At 38.0% G+C, this 25,588-nt stretch overlaps 1 protein-coding gene across 2 annotated transcripts in view; it reads left to right on the top strand.

Annotated features, from left to right (window-relative positions):
* Window positions 1–25,588, top strand: part of DEPDC1B (DEP domain containing 1B) — a 116,682-nt gene that overhangs the window by 36,237 nt on the left and 54,857 nt on the right. For both annotated transcript variants that reach the window (XM_045393738.3, XM_005556967.5), the window contains exons 3-7: window positions 14,865–15,000; window positions 16,785–16,912; window positions 17,522–17,652; window positions 19,568–19,615; window positions 23,236–23,376. In XM_045393738.3, the coding sequence (XP_045249673.1) occupies window positions 14,865–15,000; window positions 16,785–16,912; window positions 17,522–17,652; window positions 19,568–19,615; window positions 23,236–23,376 (584 nt within the window). The remainder of the gene's footprint in view (window positions 1–14,864; window positions 15,001–16,784; window positions 16,913–17,521; window positions 17,653–19,567; window positions 19,616–23,235; window positions 23,377–25,588) is intronic.

Genomic DNA, 25,588 nt, shown 5'->3' with positions numbered 1-25,588 from the left:
CTGCATAGCAAAAGAAATAATCAGCAGAGTAAATAAACAACCCACAGAGTAGGAGAAAAATGTTCACAAAGTATGTACCCAACAAAGGACCAATATCCACAATCTACCAGGAACTCAATCAAACCAGCAAGAAGAAAACAATCCTATCAAAAATGGGCTAAGGACATGAGTAGACAATTCTTAAAAAAAGATATGTGAATGGCCCACAAACACATGAAAAAAATGGTCAACATTACTAACGACCAGGGAAATGCAAATCAAAACCACAATGTGATACCACCGTACTCCTGCAATAATGACCATAATCAAAAAATTAAAAAAAATAGATGTTGGCATGGATGTGGTGAAAAAGGAACACGTTTACACTGCTGGTGGGAATGTAAACTAGTACAACTATGGAAAACAGTGTGAAGGTTCCTTAAATAACTTAAAGTAAATCTGCTATTTGATTCAGCAGCCCCATGACTGGGTATTGACCCAGAGTAAAGGACATCATTATACGAAAAAGACACTTGCACACACATGTTTATAACAGCACAATTTGCAGTTGCAAAAATATGGAACCTGCCCAAATGCCCATTAATCAACGAGTGGATAAAGAAAATGTGGTGTATATATATACCATGGAGTACTACTCCACCATAAAAAGGAACAAAATAATGACATTTGCAGCATTCTGGATGAAATTGGAGACCATTATTCTAAGTGAAGTAACTCAGGAATGAAAAACCAAACATAGTATGTCTTCACTCATAAGTGGGAGTTAAGCTATGAGGATACAAAGGCATAAGAATGATATGATAGACTTTGGGGACTTGGGGAATGCGTGGGAGGGTGATGAGGGATAAAAGACTGTACATTGGTTACAGTGTACACTGCTCCGGTGATGAGTGCACCAAAATCTCAGAAATCATCACTGAAGAACTTATTCATGTATAAGTAAACAAATAAAAAGCATTCTACAAAAAAGAACCCTTAAAAACTGAGTTCCTAGCCATGATGGGATAGGGGGTTGGACAAACTTCAATATGTCCATTCCTTAGTAACCTTTAACCAGATTTCTTCCCTAAGGAGTAAGCAGAAACCAGCTCTGGAAAACAAGAAACAGACGACTCGGCCGGGCGCGGTGGCTCAAGCCTGTAATCCCAGCACTTTGGGAGGCCGAGACAGGCGGATCACGAGGTCAGGAGATCGAGACCATCCTGGCTAACACGGTGAAACCCCGTCTCTACTAAAAAATACAAAAAACTAGCCGGGCGAGGTGGCGGGCGCCTGTAGTCCCAGCTACTCGGGAGGCTGAGCCAGGAGAATGGCATGAACCCGGAGGTGGAACTTGCAGTGAGCTGAGATCTGGCCACTGTACTCCAGCCTGGGCAACAGAGCGAGACTCCGTCTCAAAAAAAAAAAAAAAAAAAAAAAAAAGAAACAGACGACTCATTGCTTTATCATCTTAAGCCAGTCATCTGAGGCTGTGACTGGACTCTTCCCACTTGTTTTGCAATTTCACAATACATCCCTTGCTGAAAACTGGCCGCCATCTCCAGACTGGTTTTGGCTGACTGCTGGAGGATACACAGTGATGGTTTTGTGTCCTCTGCTTTATGTTTTGACATCAGTGGGCTGAAAACTCCATCCTCAGATCATGCTAATGCCACCATTTTTTGAACATGCAACCCACGAAAGGTACATGAAGCTCAATTGCACATGTGCATATTTCTCCTTTCATAAATATTCATGACTCTTCCTTTGGCTTATTAAATATGCATATTTGGCCACCTCGCTCAGCAAAAATTCCTGTTCCCTTTACCCCTCCCTCAAAGTGCTTGCTCTCAGCTGCTTCTGGAGGCTTTGCTTCCCAAACTGTGGGATGGCCAGCCTACAGACTGAAACCCTTTATGAGAGATAAAGCTCTTCTTTTCAAATTTATCCACCTCATCATTCTTAAGTTGGCACAATCCACACCTGGTTATTGCAGCTGTTATAAAAGAAACCAGTTGTCATTTTCATCATTCATCCTGGGAAATTTGTTCGCCAGATCCACTTTTTCTAGTTTCCCTATTACCACAGGTGACAGTTTTACTGAAATTCATGCCACTGTGCAACACAGATTTTTTTCTCCACCTTCCATACTGTTCCACAACAACTGCCTTACTGTTCTTTCAGCTTCTATTAAGAAGTCCTTCTGAGGCCCTTCATGCATCCATTTCACTGCCCGGTCCTGTTGCAGATGCCACAAATTTCGTTTCTAGTTATCTGTTGTTGTGTAATAAAACTATGTCAAACTTAGTGGATTAAAACAACTATTGTAGTTTTTTCTTTTTTACGGGGAGGGGGGCGTTGTAACCCTTTGATATTATTCACAATATCCTAGAGAGACATTACTTCAAATATCACAGCGGGTGTACACCATGTGTGTACACCGTAATACTATTCGTAACATCCTAGGGAGATATAACGCCTAATATCATATAGTGACTGTACACCATGTGTGTATTCCCTTGATAATTATTTGTAATACCCAGGGTAAATATTGTTTCTAATATCACAGAGAATGTATACCCTGTGATATTTTTCATAAAATTTTAGGAAGATATTGCTTCTAATATCACAGTGGGAGTACAAGATATGTGTACACTGTGTGATGTTATTCCTTACATCTTAGGGAGATATTACTCCCAATATCACAGTGGGTGTACACCCTGTGATATTATTAGTAATACCTTAGGAAGCTATTACTCCTAATATCACAGTGGGTGTCCACCCTTTGATATTATTCATAATATCCTAGGGGGATGTTAATCCTATTGTCACAGGGGGTGTACACTCTGTTACATTATTCATAATATTCCGGGGGATGTCACTTTTTTTTTTTTTTGAAACAGAGTTTTGGCTTTTGTTGCCCAGGCTGGAGTGCAATAGCACAATTTCGCCTCCCAGGTTCAAGCAATTCTCCTGTCTCAGCCTCTGGAGTAGCTAGGATTACAGGCGCATGCCACCACACCCGGCTAATATTTTGTATTTTTTGTAGAGACGAGGTTTCACCATATTAGTCAGGCTGGTCTTGAACTCCTGACCTCAGGTGATCCCACCGCCTTGGCCTTCCAAAGTGCTGGGATTACGGGTGTGAGCCACCACACCCGGCCGGGATGTCACTTTGGAAGTCACAGGGGGTGTACACCCTGTGATATTATTCGTAATATCCTAGGTGGATGTTACTCTTCATGTCACAGGGGGTGTTCACCATGTGAAACTGTTCAGAATATCCTCAGAGCATGTTACTTCTAATGTCACAGGAGGTGTACACCCTGTGACATTTTTCATAATAGGAAGATGTTACTGTGCAATTATTAATAATATCCTAGAAGGATGTTACCCCTAACATCACAAGGGGTATACACCATGTGTGTACACACCCTGTGATATTATTCATAATGTCTTAGGAACATGCTACTCCTAATTTTACAGAATATGTACACCATGTGTGTACACCCCCTCTGATATTATTCATAACATCCTAGGGGGATGTTACTGCGTATGTCCAGTGATATTATTTCTAATATCTTACGGGGATGTTGCTCCTAATGTCACATGGACTGTACACCATGTTTGTACACCTTCTGTGATATTATTCATATATTCCAGAAAAATATTATGCCTAATGTCTCAGGAAGTGTAAACCATGTGCAAAAACCGCCTTTGATGTTATTTGCAATATCCTAGGGGGATGCTACTTTTAATGTCACAAACGGTGTACAAAATGTCACAGGGGGTGTACGCCTTGTGATATTATAATATCCTAGGAGGATGTTACCCCTAAGGTCCCAGGGTATTTACACCCTTCAATATTATTTGTAATCTTACAGGGACATATTACTTTACATATCACAGTGGATATGCACCATGCGTGTACACTCTGTGATACCTTGTATCCTAGGGAGATATTATGAGTAATATCACAGTGAGTGCACACCCGGTGATATTATTTGTAATATCCTAGGGGAATGTTACTCCGAATGCCACAGGGGGTGTACACCCTGTGATATTATTTGTAATATTCTAGGGGAATGTTACTTTTATTTACTTATTTTTATTATACTTTATATTCTAGGGTATATGTGCACAGCATGCAGGATTGTTACCTACGTATACATGTGCCATGTTGGTGTCCTGCATCCATTAACTAGTCATTTACATTAGGAATATCTCCCAATGCTATCCCTCCCCCTGCCCACCCCACAACAGGCCCCGGTGTGTGATGTTCCCCTTCCTGTGTCCAAGTGTTCTCATTGTTCAATTCCCAGCTATGAGTGAGAACATGCGGTGTTTGGTTTTCTGTTCTTGCGATAGTTTGCTGAGAATGATGGTTTCCAGCTGCATCCATGGCCCTACAAAGGACATGAACTCATCCTTTTTTATGGCTGCATAGTATTCCATGGTGTATATGTGCCACATTTTCTTAATCCAGTCTGTCATTGATGGACATTTGGGTTGATTCCAAGTCTTTGCTATTGTGAATAGTGCCACAATAAACATACGTGTGCATGTGTCTTTATAGCAGCATGACTTATAATCCTTTGGGTATATACCCAGTAATGGGATTGCTGGGTCAAATGGTGTTTCTAGTTCTAGATCCCTGAGGAATTGCCACACTGTTTTCCACAATGGTTAAACTAGTTTACAGTCCCGCCAACAGTGTAAAAGTGTTCCTATTTCTCCACATCCTCTCCAGCACCTGTTGTTTCCTGACTTTTTAATGATTGCCATTCTAACTGGTGTGAGATGGTATCTCATTGTGGTTTTCATTTGCATTTCTCTGATGGCTAGTGATGATAAACATTTTTTCATGTGTCTGTTGGCTGCATAAATGTCTTCTTTTGAGAGGTGTCTGTTCATATCCTTTGCCCACTTTTTGATGTTTTTTTTTTTGTTTTTCTCTTGTAAATTTGTTTGAGTTCTTTGTAGGTTCTGGATATTAGCCCTTTGTCAGATGAGTAGATTGCAAAAATTTTCTCCCGTTCTGTAGTATTAGCCCTTTGTCAGATGAGTAGATTGCAAAAATTTTCTCCCGTTCTGTAGGTTACCTCTTCACTCTGATGGTAGTTTCTTTTGCTGTGCAGAAGCTCTTTAGTTCAATTAGATCCCGTTTGTCAGTTTTGGCTTATGTTGCCATTACTTTTGGTGTTTTAGACATGAAGTCCTTGCTTATGCCTATGTCCTGAATGGTGTTGCCTAGGTTTTCTTCTAGGGTTTTTATGGTATTAGGTCTTACATTTAAGTCTCTAATCCATCTTGAATTAATTTTTGCATAAGGTGTAAGGAAGTGATCCAGTTTCAGCTTTCTGCTTATGGCTAGCCAGTTTTCCCAGCAGCATTTATTAAATAGGGAATCCTTTCCCATTTCTTGTTTTTGTCAGGTTTGTCAAAGATCAGATGGTTGTAGATGTGTGGTATTATTTCTGAGGGCTCTGTACTGTTCCATTGGTCTATATCTCTGTTTTGGTACCAGTACCATGGTGTTTTGGTTACTGTAGCCTTGTAGTATAGTTTGAAGTCAGGTAGCGTGATGCCTCCAGCTTTGTTCTTTTGGCTTAGGTTTGTCTTGGCAATGCGGGCTCTTTTTGGGTTCCATATGAACTTTAAAGTAGTCTTTCCCAATTCTGTGAAGAATGTCATTGGTAGCTTAATGGCGATGGCATTGAATCTATAAATTACCTTGGGCAGTATGACCATTTTCACGATATTGATTCTTCCTATCCAATAGCATGGAATGTTCTTCCATTTGTGTGTGTCCTCTTTTATTTAATTGAGCAGTGGTTTGTAGTTCTCCTTGAAGGGGTCCTTCACATCCCTTATAAGTTGGATTCCTAGGTATTTTATTCTCTTTGAAGCAGTTGTGAACGGGAGTTCACTCATGATTTGACTCTCTGTTTGTTATTGGTGTATAAGAATGCTTGTGATTTTTGCACATTGGTTTTGTATCCTGAGACTTTGCTGAAGTTGCTTATTAGCTTAAGGAGATTTTGGGCTGAGATGATGGGGTTTTCAAAATAGACAGTCATGTCATCTGCAAACAAGGACAATTTGACTTCCTCTTTTCCTAATTGAATACCCTTGATTTCTTTCTCTTGCCTGATTGCCCTAGCCAGAACTTCCAACACTATGTTGAATAGGAATGGTGAGAGAGGGCATCCCTGTCGTATGCCAGTTTTCAAAGGGAATGCTTCCAGTTTTTGCCCATACAGTATGATATTGGCTGTGGGTTTGTCATAAATAGCTCTTATTATTTTGAGATATGTTCCATCAATACCGAATTTATTGAGAGTTTTTAGCATGAAGGGCTGTTGAATTCTGTCAAAGACCTTTTCTGCATCTATTGAGGTAATCATCATGTGTTTTTTGTCTTTGGTTCTGTTTATATGCTGGATTACGTTTATTAATTTGCGTATTAATTTGCGTATGCATCCCAGGGATGAAGTCCACTTGATCATGGTGGATAAGCTTTTTTTCTGTGTTGCTGGATTTGGTTTGCCAGTATTTTATTGAGGATTTTTGCATCGATGTTCATCGGGGATATTGGTCTAAAATTCTCTTTTTTTGTTGTGTCTCTGCCAGGCTTTGGTATCAGGATGGTATTGGCCTCATAAAATGAGTTAGGGAGGATTCCCTCTTTTTCTATTGATTGGAATAGTTTCAGAAGGAATGGTACCAGCTCCTCCTTGTACCTTTGGTAGAATTCGGCTGTGAATCCGTCTGGTCCTGGACTTTTTTTTGTTGGTAGGTGTTAATTATTGCCTCAATTTCAGAGCCTATTATTGGTCACTCAGGGATTCAACTTCTTCCTGGTTTAGTCTTGGGAGAGTGTAAGTGTCCAGGAATTTATCCATTTCTTCTAGGTTTTCTAGTTTATTTGCGTAGAGGTGTTTATAGTATTCTCTGATGGTAGTTTGCATTTCTGTGGGATTGGTGGTGATATCTCCTTTATCATTTTTTATTGGGTCTATTTGATTCTTCTCTCTTTTCTTCTTTATTAGTCTTGCTAGCAGTCTATCAATTTTGTTGATCTTTTCAAAAAACCAGCTCCTGGATTCATTGATTTTTTTGGAGGGTTTTTTGTGTCTCTATCACTTTCAGTTCTGCTCTGATCTTAGTTATTTCTTGCCTTCTACCAGCTTTTGAATGCTCTTGCTTCTCTAGTTCTTTTAATTGTGATATGAGAATGTCAGTTTTAGATCTTTCCTGCTTTATCTTGTGGGCACTTAGTGCTATAAATTTCCCTCTACACACTGGTGTAAATGTGTCCCAGAGATTCTGGTATGTTGTATCTTTGTTCTCATTGGTTTCAAAGGACATCTTTATTTCTGCCTTCATTTTGTTATGTACCCAGTAGTCATTCAGGAGCAGGTTGTTCAGTTTCCGTGTATTGAGCAGTTTTTAGTGAGTTTCTTAATCCTGAGTTCTAGTTTGATTGCACTGTGGTGTGAGAGACAGTTTGTTATAATTTCTGTTCTTTTACATTTGCTGAGGAGTGCTTTACTTCCAACTATGTGGCCAATTTTGGAATAAGTGTGATGTGGTGCTGAGAAGAATGTATATTCTGTTGTCTTGGGGTGGAGAGTTCTGTAGATATCTATTAGGTCTGCTTGGTGCTGAGTTGAGTTCAATTCCTGGATATCCTTGTTAACTGTCTTGTTGATCTGTCTAATTTTGACAGTGGAGTGTTAAAGTTTCCCATTATTATTGTGTGGGAGTCTAAGTCTCTTTGTAAGTCTCTAAGGACTTGCTTTATGAATCTGGGTGTTCTTGTGTTGGGTATATATATATTTAGGATAGTTAGCTCTTCTTGTTGAATGGATCCCTTTACCATTACGTAATGACCTTCTTTGTCTGTTTTGATCTTTGTTGGTTTAAAGTCTGTTTTATCAGAGACTAGGATTGCAACCCCTGCCTTTTTTTGTTTTCCATTTGCTTGGTAGATCTTCCTCCATCCCTTTATTTTGAGCCTATGTGTGTCTCTGCATGTGAGATGGGTCTCCTGAATACAGCACACTGATGAGTCTTAACTCTTTATCCAATTTGTCAGTCTGTGTGTTTTAATTGGAGCATATAGCCCATTTACATTTAAGTTTAGTATTGTTATGTGTGAACTTGATCCTGTCATTATGATGTTAGCTGGTTATTTTACTCATTAGTTGATGCATTTTCTTTCTAGCATCAGTGGTCTTTACATTTTGGCATGTTTTTGCAGTGGCTGGTAGCGCTTGTTCATTTCCATGTTTAGTGCTTCCTTCAGGGTCTCTTGTAGGTCAGGCCTGGTGGTGACAAAATCTCTAAGCATTTGCTTGTCTGTAAAGGATTTTATTTCTCCTTCACTTATGAAACTTAGTTTGGCTGGATGTGAAATTCTGGGTTGAAAATTCTTTTCTTTAGGAATGTTGAATATTGGCCCCCACTCTCTTCTGGCTTGTAGAGTTTCTGCTGAGAGATCCGCTGTTAGTCTGATGGGCTTCCCTTTGTGGTAACCTAACCTTTCTCTCTGGCTGCCCTTAACATTTTTTCCTTCAACATCGGTGAATCTGACAATTATGTGTCTTGGAGTTGCTCTTCTCGAGGGGTATCTTTGTGGCATTCTCTGTATTTCCTGAATTTGAATGTTGGCCTGCCTTGCTAGGTTGTGGAAGTTCTCCTGGATAATATTCTGCAGTGTGTTTTCCAACTTGGCTCCATTCTCCCCATTCCTTTCAGGTACACCAATGAGATGTAGATTTGGTCTTTTCACATAGTCCCATATTTCTTGGAGACTTTGTTCATTTCTTTTTGCTCTTTTTTCTAAACTTCTCTTCTCACTTCATTTCATTCATTTGATCTTCAATCACGGATACCCTTTCTTCCAGTTGATCGAGTCGGTTACTGAAGCTTGTGCATTTTTCACGTAGTTCTCGTGTCGTAGTTTTCAGCTCTATCAGGTCATTTTGGTGATTCTAGTTATCCATTCGTCAAATCTTTTTTCAAGGTTTTTTGCTTCTTTGCAATGGTTTCGAACTTCCTCCTTTAGCTTGGAGAAGTTTGATTGTCTGAAGCCTTTTTCTCTCAACTCGTCAAAGTCATTCTCCATCCAGCTTTATTCTGTTGCTGGCGTAGAGCTGCATTCCTTCGGAGGGGGTGAGGCACTCTGATTTTTAGAATTTTCAGCTTTTCTGCACTGCTTTTTCCCTGTCTTTATGGTTTTATCTACCTTTGGTCTTTAATGATGGTGATGTACAGATGGGGTTTTGGTGTGGATATCCTTTCTATTTGTTAGTTTTCCTTCTGACAGTCAGGAACCTCAGCAGCAGGTCTGTTGGAGTTTGCTGGAGGTCCACTCCAGACCCTGTTTGCCTGGGTATCAGCAGCAGAGGCTGAAGAAAAGTGAATATTGCTGAACAGCAAATGTTGCTGCCTGATCATTCTTTTGGAAGCTTCATCTCAGAGGGGTACCCGGCCATGTGAGGTGTGAGGTGTCATCTGCCCCTAGTGGGTTATGTCTCCCAGTTAGCCTACTAGGAGATCAGGGACCCACTTGAGTGGGCAGTCTGTCAGTTCTCAGATCTCAACTTCTGTGTTGGGAGAACCAATTCTCTTTTCAAAGCTGTCAGACAGGGACATTTAAATCTGCAGAGGTTTCTGCTGCCTTTTGTTTGGCTATGCCCTGTCCCCAGAGGTGGAGTCTACAGAGGCAGGCAGGCCTCCTTGAGCTGCGGTGCCTCCACCCAGTTTGTGCTTCCTGGCTACTTTGTTTACCTACTCAAGCCTCAGCAATGGCGGGGGCCCCTCCCCCAGCCTTGCTGCAGCCTTGCAGTTAGATCTCAGACTGCTGTGCTAGCAATGAGGGAGGCTCCGTGGGCGTGTGACCCTCCCATCCAGGTGCAGGATATAATCTCCTGGTGTGCTTTTTGCTAAGACCCTTGGTAAAGTGCAGTATTAGGATAGGAGTGACCCGATTTTCCAGGTGCTTTGTGTCACAGTTTCCCTTGGCTAGGCAAGGGAATTCCCTTCCCCCTTGTGCTTCCCGGGTGAGGCGATGCTTCACCCTGCTTCGGCTCTCTTTCAGTGGACTGCACTCTCTGTCCTGCACCCACGGTCCAACACGCCCCAGTGAGATGAACCCAGTACTTCAGTTGGAAATGCAGAAATCACTCGTCTTCTGTGTCACTCACTCTTGGACCTGGAGGCTGGAGCTGTTCCTATTCGGCCATCTTGGAACTTCCCCTCCTCCCCCACTCCCCGCTTTATTTTTGAGATGGAGTCTGGCTCTGTTGCCCAGGCTGGTGTGGTGCAGTGGCGCAGTCTCAACTCACTGACACGTCTGCCTCCTGGATTCATGCAATTCTCCTGTCTTTGCCTCCTGAGTAGCTGGTATTACAGGCACACGCCACCACGCCTGGCTAATTTTTGTATTTTTAGTAGAGATGGGATTTCACGATGTTGGGCAGGATGGTCTCAAATTCATGACCTCAGGCAATCCACCCACCTTGGTCTCTGAAAATGCTGGGATTACAGGTGTGAGCCACTGTGCCTGGCCCATTGTAGTTTTTACGTAATTGTGTGGATCAGGAATTTTGGAAGGTTGCTTAGGTGGGCATGAACTGGGGCTGCTGAGGCTGGAGAATCCACCTCCAGGAATATTTGTTTATTTGCAGATGTGGAATTTTGGTGCTCCTTTACCTCAGTTTCTTTCCTTGCAGTATCTCGTCTTCTAGGGCCTCTTCCTGTTGCTTAGATATTTCACAACATGGTGGTCTCATGGTGGTCATACTTCTTATAAGATGGCTGGTTTCCAAGAGGGAGCTTCATAATAATGAGTTATACAAGAGTGAGAGTTTCAAGAGGCAGGACGAGAGTTCTAGCCAGTTAGGCTAGTGCTTCTGCCTTATTGTATTTATCAAAGCAATTATAGGGGGCTCACCTAGACTTGAGAGGATAGAGAAAGACCCTCTGCCTCTTGATACAGTAGTGGCAAGTCATGTTGCAAAAGAGCATATAGTTAGGAGGTATGATTGTAAACACCTTTGGAAATATGGCAGGCTGAACCAGGATGCAATTTCATTTTTTCCGAATAGGTAACCATTTGGCTCAGTACTATTTATTGAGCAGTCCATACTTTCCCATTGATCTGTAATGTCTGCTCTATCATAAATCATGTTTCTAAAGAGTAATGTTTATTTGTTTTGAATTCTCTTTGTCTAGACCCATGATTTGCAACTGGGGGCCATTTTGCAGAAGACATTTGGCAATGTCTGGAGAAATGTTTGGTTGTCACAACAGGTGTGTGTGTTGTGTGTAGGATGCTACTGACATCCAGTGAGTAGAGGCCAGGGATGCTTTGCACTTAGCAGCATCCCCCAGTGCACAGGACAGCTCCCCACAACAAATAACTATCCTGCCCTAAATGTCAACAATGCGGAACTTGGGGAAGTATGGTCTCTGCCATTAGTATTGCCCTATTATGTTAGTCTTGATATCTGATAGGGCAAGTCACCTCACTTTGTTTTTCTTCTTTAAGAATGTCTTATTTTTGGGCCTTTGCATTTTCGTATAAATTTTAGAATCAGTTGATCTTGTTTCTTGTTTTTTTTTTTTTTACTTTAGAGATGGGGTCTCGCTTTATTGCCCAGGCTGGTCTTGAACTCCTGGCCTCAAGTGATCCTCTCATCCCAGCTTCCCAAGTAGCTGGGACTACAAATATAAGTCACTGTGCCTGGCTTGGAATAAGTTTACCATGTTTCATAAAAATTTTTATATTAATGTTTTTATTAAATTTTCATTGTAACTATGTATCTTCATGGGGGAAACTTAACATTGTATGATATGGAATCTTATTCACTAAGCTGTGCACAGTGGCAACTACTTGTAATCCCAGCTACTTAGGAGGCTGAAACAGGAGGACAGGAGGATTGCTTGAGCCTGAGTTTAAGATAGAATATTATTTACCAGCATAATATAGCTATCAATTTAGTTCTTCTTCAATGTCTTTCAATAAAATTTTCTAATTTTCTTTTTAGGGGGCACACTGTCTTTTTTTTGCATAAATTTTTATAATTTTCTTAAATCCTTTGATTTAAGATTTGGCTTGCAAATCCTTTGTGTAAGATTTAATTTGGCTTGCAAATCCTTTGTGTAAGATGGTTTGTTCTCTTGGCCAGTTGTGAAGCTTTTAAATTAGTTGCTTTCCTCTTTTGAGCCTTAATTTCTCTGAGTGAAAAATGTGGCATTTGAACTGGATCATCTTTAACAGTTGAAATATTACATTATTAAAATGTTAGGTTTAAATTACTAACTTTCAATGCCCAAAATAAAAGTACTCCACTGGAGGGAGCTCTTCTGCATTTTTTCTCAGGCAAAGTTGTCAGACTGCTGTGAAAATAGATAGCACATCTTCTGTTGGTAACTGCAGATGTTACTGACAGCAAAGATCTCATCTTCTTAGTGTGGAGGAAAAAAGTGATTTCCTGGTATCTCTTCAATCACAGTTTTACACGTAACAAATTCTACTTTGGTCTTTGGAAGATATTACTTTTTTTCTGGTTATGGGAATATAAGAAGCATCTTTTTGGACTTAGGAGAAAATTTATGGGTCATCCAATTTAATTCCTTCATTTGACAAATAAATGAATTATTATTTAGAGAGACTTATACTTTCTAAAGACACATAGACAGTTTGTGAGAAAGCCCGGAACTCAGATCTGAAAATTTTTGTGTCATAGTTGAGGGGATGAAGTGGGAGAGTAAACAGAGGGCATTAGTGGTGGGATGGGAATAGGGATTTTGTTTAGTTTTGAATGAACTGAGAGGTGGATGATCTGTGAACATATCCTATGTGTATGTGAGCGTGTGTGCACATACACTTGCATAAATGCTGTACTTTGTCTGGAAATGGGCATTTGTTGGGATTGTTGACTTGTAAGAAATATAATTGGACTTTTATAAACCACCCTTTATTTACAAAGAAAGATGCTTTGGCTATAGAGATTCATTTAGTTTATATTTTGGAATCTTTTGGGAACACCTGCCTTGGTAACTTGATTACCAAACTGTAAGCTATCTTTAACTTGATTCAGTGATTTCCAGATCTTTCTCTTTTTTTAACTGACCCCAAACTGATGTTTAAAATAGTTCTTGGATATTCTTTTCAGAAAAGATGAAATGCAACTTTTCTCCAGTAGTCATTCCTTTTCAAATCTATTGTGACTGTTTTTGAAACGTTTCTCTATTTGAAGATGAGAAATTATAGTTTTTGTCAACCTTCAGAAGTTCATACTTGGGACATATTCCTGCAAGAAAAGACAGATTAACAAGAGAAAAACGAGCAGGTTTGTTAATGTGTGCAGTGCACATTCCATGGGAGAAAAATAACTAGATGCAGTGCCTTAGAGTCCCAGCTTATATCAGGTCTTCAACAAAAAGCAATAAATTTTAGAGAAGCATCAGGACACATGAAAGCAGTTTAAGGCTTCCAAAGACAGGAAAGTGTGGGAAAGTAAATTTATGGGGAAACTAATAAAGTCTGCTTAGATTCCTCTGGTGCAGTCTCTAAGCTGATAAAGGTTGTAAAGGAGAATTTACATACTGTTTTGAGGCAGGAAAGAGGGAAAGATCAACCTTTTGTCTTTATATTAATAATTCTCCTGCTCTTAGAGGAAAGAGTGCTTTTCTGTATTTGCTTCAAAAGGCCTTTAGATCCAAAAAATTATGTCAAAGAGGAATATTTTGAGGTGACACATTCTGTTTCCTTTAGTACTCTTGTTTGTGATTCTCTGGATTCACCTTCATATAAACTTCCCTTGAACACTATAGACATTTTATAATTCTTTATTTCTGCATTTGCTTTGAGATAAGGTCTTTCGTTATTTGTATGATTTTTTTTTTCTATGGATAATATGGATTAAGCTGTTATTTTGGCTTAAGTGAATAAAAAGTCAAAATAAAAGTCAACAACCCACTGCCTTTTATATCAACATTAAGAACTAGAGTTCTTACATTGCTTTTGCAGTGCAATGTAATGCATTGTATCCTTTTCTAACAAGCCTACAGAAAAAGATTCTCTGATAAAAACTATGTATTCAATCACCTTTCTGTTATTTACCAGGTATGGTATAGAGCAGTTTTAAAAATTAAAATTTATTTAGACTTTTAGGTATTAGTCCAAGGAGTGATGCTGTCAATACACAGGAAGGCTAGGAACAGGGGAGAGTGTGGAAGGGCAGAATAAGGACATGGCCACTTTCTAGCTCCTTCCAAGATGGGTTTCTAGACCAAAGCTCCAATCTCAGTGTGAAGTGCTAGATATTCAATGGAAAAAGGATTAATCTTTATTAGAAATAGTAATACAAGTGAAAATTAAGCCAAATGATTTTTGTGTTAATGTATTCTTTCTTAGCAAGTATTACTGAGGATTTCTCTACCAATAATTTCTATATGCAGCTCACCATGTATGCATTTTGGCTGGAGTTATGAGGCAGTAAGGATTTTAGCTCAGTGAAAGAAATGGCTTAGTCTAGCATCTCCTTAAGAACCTCTTTGATCATGGACATCACATGATAAGAGAACAAGTTTTGTTTATTTATGTAAAAATGTGCCACATATTCAATTCCTGTTTTTCTCCATAAATGTTATTTGATGGGCATAATGAATGAATATTAAAAAGAAAACCATATTATTGTTGGGTACAATTAATCATGTGTAATAATTTGATTAAGTATGAGCTCATTTATTATCTGAAGTTTGTAATTACTGTATAACTTTACAGGGACACAAAAGTGGAGACTATTGTTAAAATATCTGTGTCTCCCACTGACTGCAGTAATAGAGAATTTCTTCTTGGGTTTTAGATTTCCTCCTTCTTCACCCCTGAAACCATATCCAAAGAAACCCCCATACCAAAAGGATGTTATTAAGTTTCCAGAATGGAATGATCCCCCACCAGGCACTTCACAAGAGAACATCCCAGTGAGGCCAGTTGTGATGGTAAGTGCCATAACTGAAAGACAGAGGGGCTGGCAGCAGGGAGAATCATCCATGAACTCTTAGGCTTGGTCTGTCTCTCTGTGGTCCTTTATGAACAATAGTTTAAAGGTACTTCAAAACAAAATCATACCTGCCAACAGCTGGGAGACCGGTAACAAAGAAAGACTGACTCTTGCAGTTTTTCACTCTTGCATGTAAATAGTTGCTGTATTGTTTAGGGCAGCAGTCCCCAACCTTTTTGGCACCAGTGATGGGTTTCGTGGAAGACAATTTTTCCATGGACCAGGGCTGCTGGGGTGGGGATGGGGGTGGTTTCAGGATGATTCAAGTGCATTACATTTATTGTGCATTTTATTTCTGTTATTATTACGTTGTAATATAGAATGAGATAATTATGCTACTCACCATAATGTAGAATCAGTGGGAGTCCTGAGCTTGTTTTCCTCCAACTAGATGGTCCCATCTGGGGATGATGGGAGACAGTGACAGATCATCAGGCATTAGATTCTCATAAGGAGCACACAACTTAGATCCCCCAGATACACAGTTAACAAAAGGGTTCACGTTCCTGTGAGAATCTAATGCTGCGGCTGATCTGACAGGAGGTGGAACTCAGGCAGTATGTGAACGACAGGGAGAGGCTGTAAATACAGATGAAGCTTCACTCACTTGCCCAACGCTCACCTCCTGCTGTGCAGCCTGGTTTATTATAGTCTATTAACTGATACCAGTCTGTGACCTATGGGTTGAGGACCCCCGGTTCGGGGAATAACAAGAAAAAATATCTACATGTTCTGTACAGATGAAACCATCCATTTTTTCCCCCTGAATATTTTCAATCTGTGGTTGGTTGAATGCAGAGATGCAAAACCCATAGATATAAAGGGTCAATTGTATATGGCAGCTGTTTTTGTATGTTCAGACTGAGCAGGTTTTTGTTAAAACTCTCTTGTAACCGCCTTTTCCTGTATGTTCTATAATTTATTACTCTTTTTCCTCTTTGTCTCTTCCTCCTAACCTTTGTTATTATTGCCAGTTGAGGGTAAGAAGATTAGGGCATGGAATATTGTGGAATAGCCCCTGACCAAATATATAAACAAAGGTAGATTCTTCTAGTCTTGGAAAACCTAAGCTCATTATAGAATTGACTGCCTCTTTTTTTTTTCACATTTTTTCCTTAAAATATCCCCAGTAGAAGACCACCAGGATTGAGGTAATGCTAAAAAGCAAACAAACAAAAAAAACCCTTTTCTTCCTTTTGCCATCTTCAGCTGTCCTTGTGGAGCCTTTTGCAGATGCCTAAGATTTGGGGGCTACTTTCAAACATTGCACTTACTTGATATTTGCTTATAAAAAAATAGACAACCCTCAAAAGTAATACATTTTAATTTCATTTTCAATAATCAATCTGTACTGTGTGTGAATTTAGATATGTATTCCTTAATTTTTAATTAACAAACTTTTATTTCACTGCTATGTCACTGATTAGTTGAAACATCCACAGGGAAAATTAGCTAGTTAATGCCATACTTATTGCCATAGCTCTTTTGTAATTCATGAATATTCATTTATAATGTGACCTAGTCTTAAGAATCACTCTTTGCTTCTCTGAGGTTCATGCAAAGAAAGTTAGTTTATGTTTCTAATTATTATTTTAAATCAAATTACAGGTGACCAAATCAAAGACATTTCTCATAAAAATCACACCACCTTATATTGAAATATTTATTCTCTCTCTTTCTACTGTTTCTCCTTCCCTCCCTTCTTACATCCCCCTCCATCAGAATTCTGAGATGTGGTACAAGCGTCACAGTATTGCTATTGGAGAGGTTCCAGCTTGCCGTCTTGTCCACCGCAGACAGCTGACAGAGGCCAATGTAGAAGAGATATGGAAGTCTATGACATTATCATAGTATGTACATTTGATATTAATGAGAAATTTTAGAGATATTGTTTCCTATTTTGCTACTTCTTCACTCTCTGCATATTTAATTTTCTGAAATTGTGTATAAATATCTCCACTTTGCATTATTTGCAGTTGTGCTCAGTCAACATAGTTTAGCGGAATTCTGGGGATTATCTCCTGCTATTTACATAATAGGAGTTTAAAAGTTCTTAAGTGTAATAAAATACATAATAGAAAACTTGGTCTCCTAGATATTGATGTACTATTCGTATAAAGTTAATCATATACAGCAAAATTTTGTTTCTCATGAAGATATGCTAATAGTAGTTTCTTATCATTGGGTAAGTTAGTTTTTGTGTTGTAGTAATTTTACTTACAAAATTACTTTCTTGTCATTTGGCGTATTACTAAATCTGTGAAGCAAAATGTTAATAGCAAAAGGATATCTTTTACATTTGTTTTATTGTACTCCATTTCTACCCTTTTTGTCCCACAAAGATTGGGTGCAGTGCATGAAAATAAAGCATTATGAAGATTGATTTTTTGTAGTACCAAGTTTTTGAGTAAATATAATATGAAAGAAAGAACTAATTAATATAATTACTTATCTTTTAGTTTACAGAAAATTCTTGGCCTGGATTCCTTAGAAGAAGTTTTAGACATCAAACTTGTCAATTCGAAGTTCATCATCCATAATGTATATAGTGTTAGCAAGCAGGGAGTTGTTATTCTTGATGACAAGTCAAGTAAGTGCATAAACATAATTTTGTTACTTATTGACGCAATATATTGGCTGCATAGGTCCATCAGCTCCTGTTTGACCCTTCCCTAAACCCTGAATAAGTTTGTTCCTTCATTACATATATTCTTTCTAATACCTTTTAACAAATTGTTTGGATTAAGGCAATGTCATAGGAAGATGAATATCTAGGAATGAGAGCCTCAGCAAAATCCTTCCAGAAGCTAGTTCAGTGTTAGCCACCTTGGGTATTAAGTGGTTCCGTATTCCCAGGGAGATCTCTGAAAAGTGAGAATATTCAAGACATAACTAAGAGTTTGAGTCAGTTTTTAGGTGGGCCCTGGGATCTGATTGCTTTTAGAATTCTCACTTACATGTTTGTTTTGGTTTCTCTGTGTTAGATTTTCTGGAATAGTCTTGGTTCTTTTTAATAAGGTAGTTTTTAAAATATTGATGTTGCTTTTTCATATTTCCCACCCTGGGCCAGTTTACAAATCAGAAAAACAAAACAAAATAAAACAAAACATATAACAGCCACCTAACCTGGTTTTTGATTTGTACAAATGTGGTTAGGGTACTGACAGTGGACCACAGCCCCCACACTGATTTTAAATCTTTCTGTGGATAAGGACCAGATTTGGATGGGCTCATTGATTTGTTCTTCCTTTAGTTCAAACCCTCGATGCTGGGAATTGGCTGGAACTTGATGATCTTTGGATGTGAGAAGATGGCATAATACTTTTTGACTTTTTAGAAATATGATTAAATTTAGGGTGGGAGGCTCCTGGGAAGCAGACAGAATATAGCAGAATAGCCTGAGCAGTGGTGAGAGGGGAAGAGATTTTTCTAGGCCATGTTTGCTGACAGGAGCAGAACCTGCAGAACCTATCTTCAGACCTGAAACACTTCTCCGTTTATAGTCACTATATAAGGAATGGAGAACAATGAGAATAAATTTGTGGTGACTTTATGAGTTGTGAAGTTAATATCAGCATACAAAATTAAGTTCCATAGAAGGAGGGGGAGAGTGCAGCCTTTGAAATACGTCTAAAATTCCTCCACATTCTCTGAGTGTAACAAATTAATACTTTTAGTTATCAGTTAGATGATCAATCATCTTTCATTTTATTAAGTAAGATCTTAAGAAAGAAGAGAGCATTTTACAAGACTCCGGTTCGTTAGATCTAACACAATTCATCAAGTGTCTTTGCAGTTTTACAGAAATAGAGAAGGTGAAGTGGCAGCCCGAGTGCTAGTCCATCTCATCAGATGTCTGTGGCAGGGCCTGGAGGGAAGAGATTCTATACCAAATGGTTCAGCTGGGACTTTTTTGTAGCAATGTTAGGTTACTGTTATTTAAAGGTTGTCCTAATACTAATAGCCTAACATTAATATGTAAGTGGAACTTTCTTGGCCTAAAGCATTTTGAAAATGGAAACATGTAAAATGATACTTATATTGCACCTACAGAATTACCCTTTTTGTGGGGCTGGTGGTGTTTGGTGAACTCGTTTCACAAATGTGTTTGATGACTAATATTTTTTCTTTTCTTTTTCTTCTTTTAATTCTTAAAATAATTGGTTTCTCTTTTGGTTTGTTTGGAGCAAACTCTGTGTGTGTGTGTGTGTGTGTGTATATATATATATATATATATATATTTTACTGTAGCTTTAAAAGGTGCATTGTGTCCTTAGAGAAATCTGTAGGCATGATTTATGTAAGCACATGTTGTTACTGCTGCCAAGGAAAGATTTCCATCTTTTAAATGTTCTAATTACATAAATTGGTGATTTGTGATTAGCAGATATGGTTCACATTACTTGTGCAAGTAATGCATTCTTATGATACCAAGTATGTATATGATTTCTTGAGTTATATGGAATTGAATTAAAATTTTCTTCTTCTTTTTATTTTTCCTTCAGAAGAACTTCCTCATTGGGTGCTGTCAGCTATGAAGTGTTTGGCAAATTGTAAGTACTAATTATCTGACAGTTTTGTGAAATTAACAGAAATTAGTGCCCTAAATTAGAAAAAATTTCTGCTCAATGGCCTGAACATTGATTTGACACCTGTGAGACTGGCAGTTAATTATTTTGGGACTACTGTGCTTTTAGTGATAAATTTGTGACTTAGTGAAAGGACTGAATTCTAGAACAATTTTAAAGGGGTTTAGTACTTGTACTTTCTAGTAGATCCATCCACACTAGTTCTAATTGCTTCATCACAGGATGAAGGATGGTTTGGAAGGAGAAGAACCTGCATGTAGAGAAACGAGAAAGACTATTCCAGTAATTTGGATGTTAGATGACAGGGCCTGGACCACAGTGGTCCCTGTGAGGATATTTATAGGTATATGAAATCCATTTCATAGGCATGTGATTTCGAGATCATTGAATATCATAGGTACTGTGAAGGCATTAGTTGTTATAGTATCTCAGAAACGCTACCATTCTTCTGGGAATTTTCAGACGGGTTAACCCAAAGAAGGGATTTTTATGATCAATGGCTTAACCCAAACAAGTAATTTTGATGGAAAGAGTTCCGGTTCTTTTGGCTGACTGATAATAGTGATATTTGGTCTGGAGTGCCTTTTGAGTCTCACAGATACCACAAGGTAGTAGTTTATTTTCCTTTCTTTTGTACAGGACTAGCATTACAGATATAGGTGTAAATTCTCTTTAAATTCGTGAGTTAGTAGACCCTAAAATATGGGTTTAGCTGGAATTAATTTTGTTTGATTATAGAATGAAACTAAAATAACTCTTAAGCTTAATGTGGGGAATCTTAGTGGTAATATATGGAACATGATCCTATGATTTTGAATAGCCTTTTGAATGAGTGTTATTCATTCTATACTATCCTTCTGTATATGAATAGTAACCATTAGTTTGTGTGAATCCTAAGTTTCTCTGGGTTTAATTATTAAAATTTTCATTGGTTTTTGGTTAAAATTTTGGAACTTCTGAGTTGCAGAGTACTATGGTCTTGGTAGGGGAAGTACTTTTTATTCTTCCTGCTCAGGCGTTTGAAGTAAATGAAATTTAAATTGCATCTTTGTCTAGGGTTGGAAATGATGAGATAGAAAGTATAAATGGGAAGTTAAACTTCCCATTTCCGAACTGGCAAACCAAGGATTTAGAAGTTGATCAGCTAGGAATGAACATAGGAAGCTAGTATAACCAATTTAGCCTGTAATATATTGTAAAATACATAGTAAGATGTTTATGATGTTGAATTTTCAGTGATGACTGAAATGTAGTAAAGAACATAATTTTCCTGCAAGCAACATGTGCACCTAAAGCCAAAAAACTTCTACAGAAAGCTTAGAATAACTCTTAATTTCTTATCAATGGAGAGCAAAGATGTGAGGGGTGAATTATTAATGATCTTCATGTGTGTGAGGTGGAATGATACTAGGTGGCAAGTGCTGGGAAAAGGGAACTTGTCTTACATGTATCAAGTACAATGCTTTGTGAGTGGTTGGCATATCTGTAAAGATGTTTATGTGTCAAACAAATAAGGGTGGCCAAAGGGCAAGATTAACCTTTTGAGTAACTTTATAAAGTCTATGTTTTCTGAAATTACTGTTGACCCTCAAAATCTACTTTGAGTCCACCAAAGTCACGACCTGTTTCTTGTCCGTCCTGTCCTTGATAAGTCCAGATTCGCGTTACAGTCATCTAAAAGGGAACAGAAAGGATAGGCTGATTGTATGGTATTTTGAAGGCCTGTTGCCTCCTTTTCTGTTCGTGTGCTGCTCGCCTCTTTCTCTTCAGGCCCATCTGTGTTTATTGTCACACCCGTGTGCACATGGGCCTGTATACATTCATTGTTGGCCAGCCTCAATGCTGGTTACATAAATGCAAAACCAGGTTAACTGTGTTTTTCTTCTTTGCACATGTCCAGGATTCAATAAAAAATAGATACAGAAAAGTCAAAGCATTTCTTTTCCAGAATCCGTCAGCAATAACATTTATGAAAAAAAAATTTATTATTATTAAAGTTCAAGATAACTGAGAAAGAAAATGTCATAAAAATATGGCTTCCTCTCATAGGGCTCACTATGCACTGTTTTTTTTTTTTTAAACCTTTAAAATTTTTTTGCATATTTCTAAGAAGGATGATGAGATGTTCACAAAGGGGTACAACTGCTTAGAATGAACCACATACTTATCCTGCCAGGGAGTAATTCTAGGCAATGTGTATTGCTTGCTGAGACATATCAACCTAATTATTTTAATTGATTAAGCTTGGGATATGTCAGAGGACGAGGCAAGCAAAATGGCAACTACCTTTGCTGCTGGATTCATGTGGTACCACACACATAGATATTTCACAACATTCATTATTTTAGCCAATCAAATTATTTTATAAGAAGAGAACAGAATATTGAAAGGTAAGAGAGTCTTTAAGGACGATGAAAACGCCATTTGATCTTGTCACGGTGACCTCAAAATGTGAAGACCTGGAATGCTTTACTGCCCTTTTTAACTTGATCCCCTTTCTTTAGTTACAGAGATTCTGTAGGAAGAATTTCCTTTCAATTTATCTTGGCTGCTGCTTTTGTTCCTCTGGGGATAGAGGTCTATTTGGGTACAGTTGTTTAGTCTTCTCCTGGGCCAGAACTAGCCAATGTGGATGTGGTCCTTTCTTCCATGCTGTAATGGAAATAGAGAAGGCTGGCTACACTGTTCCTCATGGGACCACTTGCTATTTTCCTCAAGGTGCAGGCAGCTCCAGTTCATCTCTCAACTTGGCATTGTAAATCTGTGGTCTGTGGATGGATTGGTGGGGCAGTTGTTGCCAACTCTGTAGATAAATTTCTTGCTCCTCTTTGGGCCATACACAAGTGGATGTTTTCCTTGCTTGTTGCTGGAGTAGGGTATGGTTGGGAGCAGGCCGTTTAAGGGTTTCAGTGGTTGCTTCAACTTTGCAGTATGACTTTGCTTGATAAACTGTCTTTTGATGGTTGGTCAGGGATCAAATAGAGCGTTTATAATCAGAGTGAATCAAGACAAAATATAAAATCCCCTTTTAAGGATTTAAGTTTAAATATTTATTAGTCTGAAATAGAGGCAGAAATTGATTATTTTGCTCAACTCTATGACTGTAGGATTTTATAATATAGCAATGATGAAATAATGAAAAGCTTTAAAAATTGCTTTGTAACTTGTCTATTACAAATGTGAACTAATTGTTATCTTGGTCAACTTTATTAAGACTAGGATAATGTTGAGTATTTCAAAGAAAATTATCATTGTTTACATTTAATAAAAATGCCTTTCAGAAGAATTTTTTTAAAAAGACAGGTTTCTTTTAAAATGGAAGTAAGCGGGTGATTTTCTTCATTGTATTATAATAGATTTCAATTTAGACACAAAGCATATGTGTGTAGGCAAAATATAAAATGTCTATTTAATGAATGTCAATGTAGAATGCCTATTTAATTAATGTCAATTTTCCCCATAAAAACTTTTCTGTATATGTTAAATATCTGAATATCTGTACATGCCACACATATTCACAGAGAATAATACTTAGAGGTAATTACTCCATTAATATTTCTCTTTCACTCTCTTTTTGAAAATAGGGCCCAACTGTTCTGATTTGAAGCAGCCTATGTACTTGGGATTTGAAAAAGATGTCTTTAAAACCATAGCTGATTACTATGGTCACTTGAAAGAGCCTCTGCTTACATTTCATCTTTTTGATGCTTTTGTCAGTGTACTGGGTAAGTTGGAATATAATGAACATATATATGCATCACTGATATTGAATCGTTTTATTTTTCACTATCTTGAGACTTCCATTAGCCAAAGCTCATACCATTTTAAAAATAAAAACTGATAGAGTATTTGGCATAGCGAGAGTCTTGTTCTGTTGCTCTATGAAGAAGTAAAAAAAAGTGGTTAAGCTCTATTAAGAAACTCAAAGCAAGGACCAGTAGGTTTTGTTTCTTAAGAAAGAATATAATATGTTGTATGTCATTTTTATTCAAAAGACTATTAATTTTATTGGCAGAGGAGAATGTAAGTTTGACATTTACTATTGCTGGCTAAATCTATTATTCTGGCTATGACTTCATGAATAGTCAAGTGTGGGAGGTGTATTTTCATTTAGAAATCTAACTTTTTTTAATAAAAGAAACAGATTTTTGTAGGACTTTGTAATTTGAGACATATAAAATAAATATATTGACTTTATCATTCATTAAAACTTGTAGCTATTCTTCATATAGATTTATACTTTAGAATTTACACTGTGAAAGAAACATGGTAGAAAGGAAAGCAACATTATTGTTATAGTTCGTTCTGATACTGCTTTCTTCTTGGAAATCAGATTTTCTTGTTCTTGTAATTGTTCATTAAGTATTATTGTTTTCTTGTCAAAAGAGCTTTAAGGACCAAATTATTGTGTGGGTATCATATTCTGTTAGGTAAAGTTGTAGGAATTAGCATACTTTTGTTTTTGAATGTTGTTGGGTTTAACCGTCTTACCCTTTCCCTTCTTTTTCCTTGCTTACTCTTCCTCCTCTTCCTTCTCTATGTCTTTCTTTCATTTTGGAAACTATGGATGCTATCCTTGTATTGTAACAAAGTATCAGCAATGTGTGAATAAGTTACTTGATCTCATGAGAAATACTTTGGATTTTAAGCTTTTGTAGATTTCCTGATAATAACAAAATACAACAATTATCAATCATGTAAATAAGAGTCAGTGTTTTCCGACAGAACAATATTGGAACAAATTAAAGGATTAGGCCTATTACTGGGTTTTGAGACTACTGGATCTTCTTGGTATTTTTGTTCCAACTAAGGAGAATTGAGGGCCCATGGACTTGTGAGGGTCATGCCTAATGATGAATATATGCTTATGGACTAATTGGGTAGATTCCTATTACAGCCACTGTATTAGGAATTGCATTGCTGCAGAGAAATACCTGAGACTTGGTAATGAGTAACGAAAAGAGGTTTAATTGGTTCTGCAGGCTGTTCAAGAAGCAGTGTCTGCCTTTGGGGAGTCCTCAGGGAGCTTTTACTCATGGCAGAAGGCAAAATGAGAGCAGGCATCTTACATGGCAGCAGCAGGATCAAAAGGGATAGGGGAGGTGCTACACACTTTAAAATAACTAGATCTGGGGAGAACTCACAGTTGCAACAACGTCACCAAGGGGGATAATGCTAAGCCATTAGAAATTGCCCTCATGATCCAATCACCTTCCACCATGCCCCACCTCGAATGCTGGGGATTAGCTTTCAACATGAGATTTGGGCAGGGATGCATATCCAAACCATACCAGCCACTTACTGCCTTTATGTCACTGTTAAAATAAGAGTTCTGAAGATTGTATTAAAAATAACTTCTTATATTTCATTCTCTTTTTCTGTTTTTATAATGTTCTGTAGTAAAATCTGTTTTGGAAACTTTTTCAAAAACAAATTCCAGTTTGTATCAGTTATAATTATGATGTCACTGCTTTATTTTATCACAATTGTTCATTTTGATCTCAACTAGGAATGAAAGCTGGCTGTTTCTAAATTGGTATCAGAGTCAGCTACCCTCTAATGTATCATCTTTAGAGGCTTTAGGGTGGCATGGGATGGGCAGATTGGGGGAATTTATTGCCCTTAGGTATCAGCATGAATAAACTAATGCATGTGGATGGTAATTCATTAACCTTGCCTAATCCAGTCCTGTTCAAGTGAATATATTTGAGATATCCTACATCAAAAACTATTTTCTTAGATCCTTACGTAGAGGAAGTAGGAAGAAGAAGGTCTTCTAGATACAGAAGACCATAGTTTGTTTATATGTTTAACAGAGATTATCTAACATAGCAATCCTGTTAGAATCTATGGGAAAGGGTAAATATCTAGATATGTAGGTTGGATCCCAGTGGAGTTGACCCATCCTTTCAACCTTTTACTTACTTTGATTGGAAT

The sequence above is a fragment of the Macaca fascicularis genome, chromosome 6, assembly GCF_037993035.2.
Source record: "Macaca fascicularis isolate 582-1 chromosome 6, T2T-MFA8v1.1".
NCBI lineage: Eukaryota > Metazoa > Chordata > Mammalia > Primates > Cercopithecidae > Macaca > Macaca fascicularis.
Note: the sequence above shows the minus strand (reverse complement) of the source record. Positions and strands in the feature narration are given on the sequence as shown.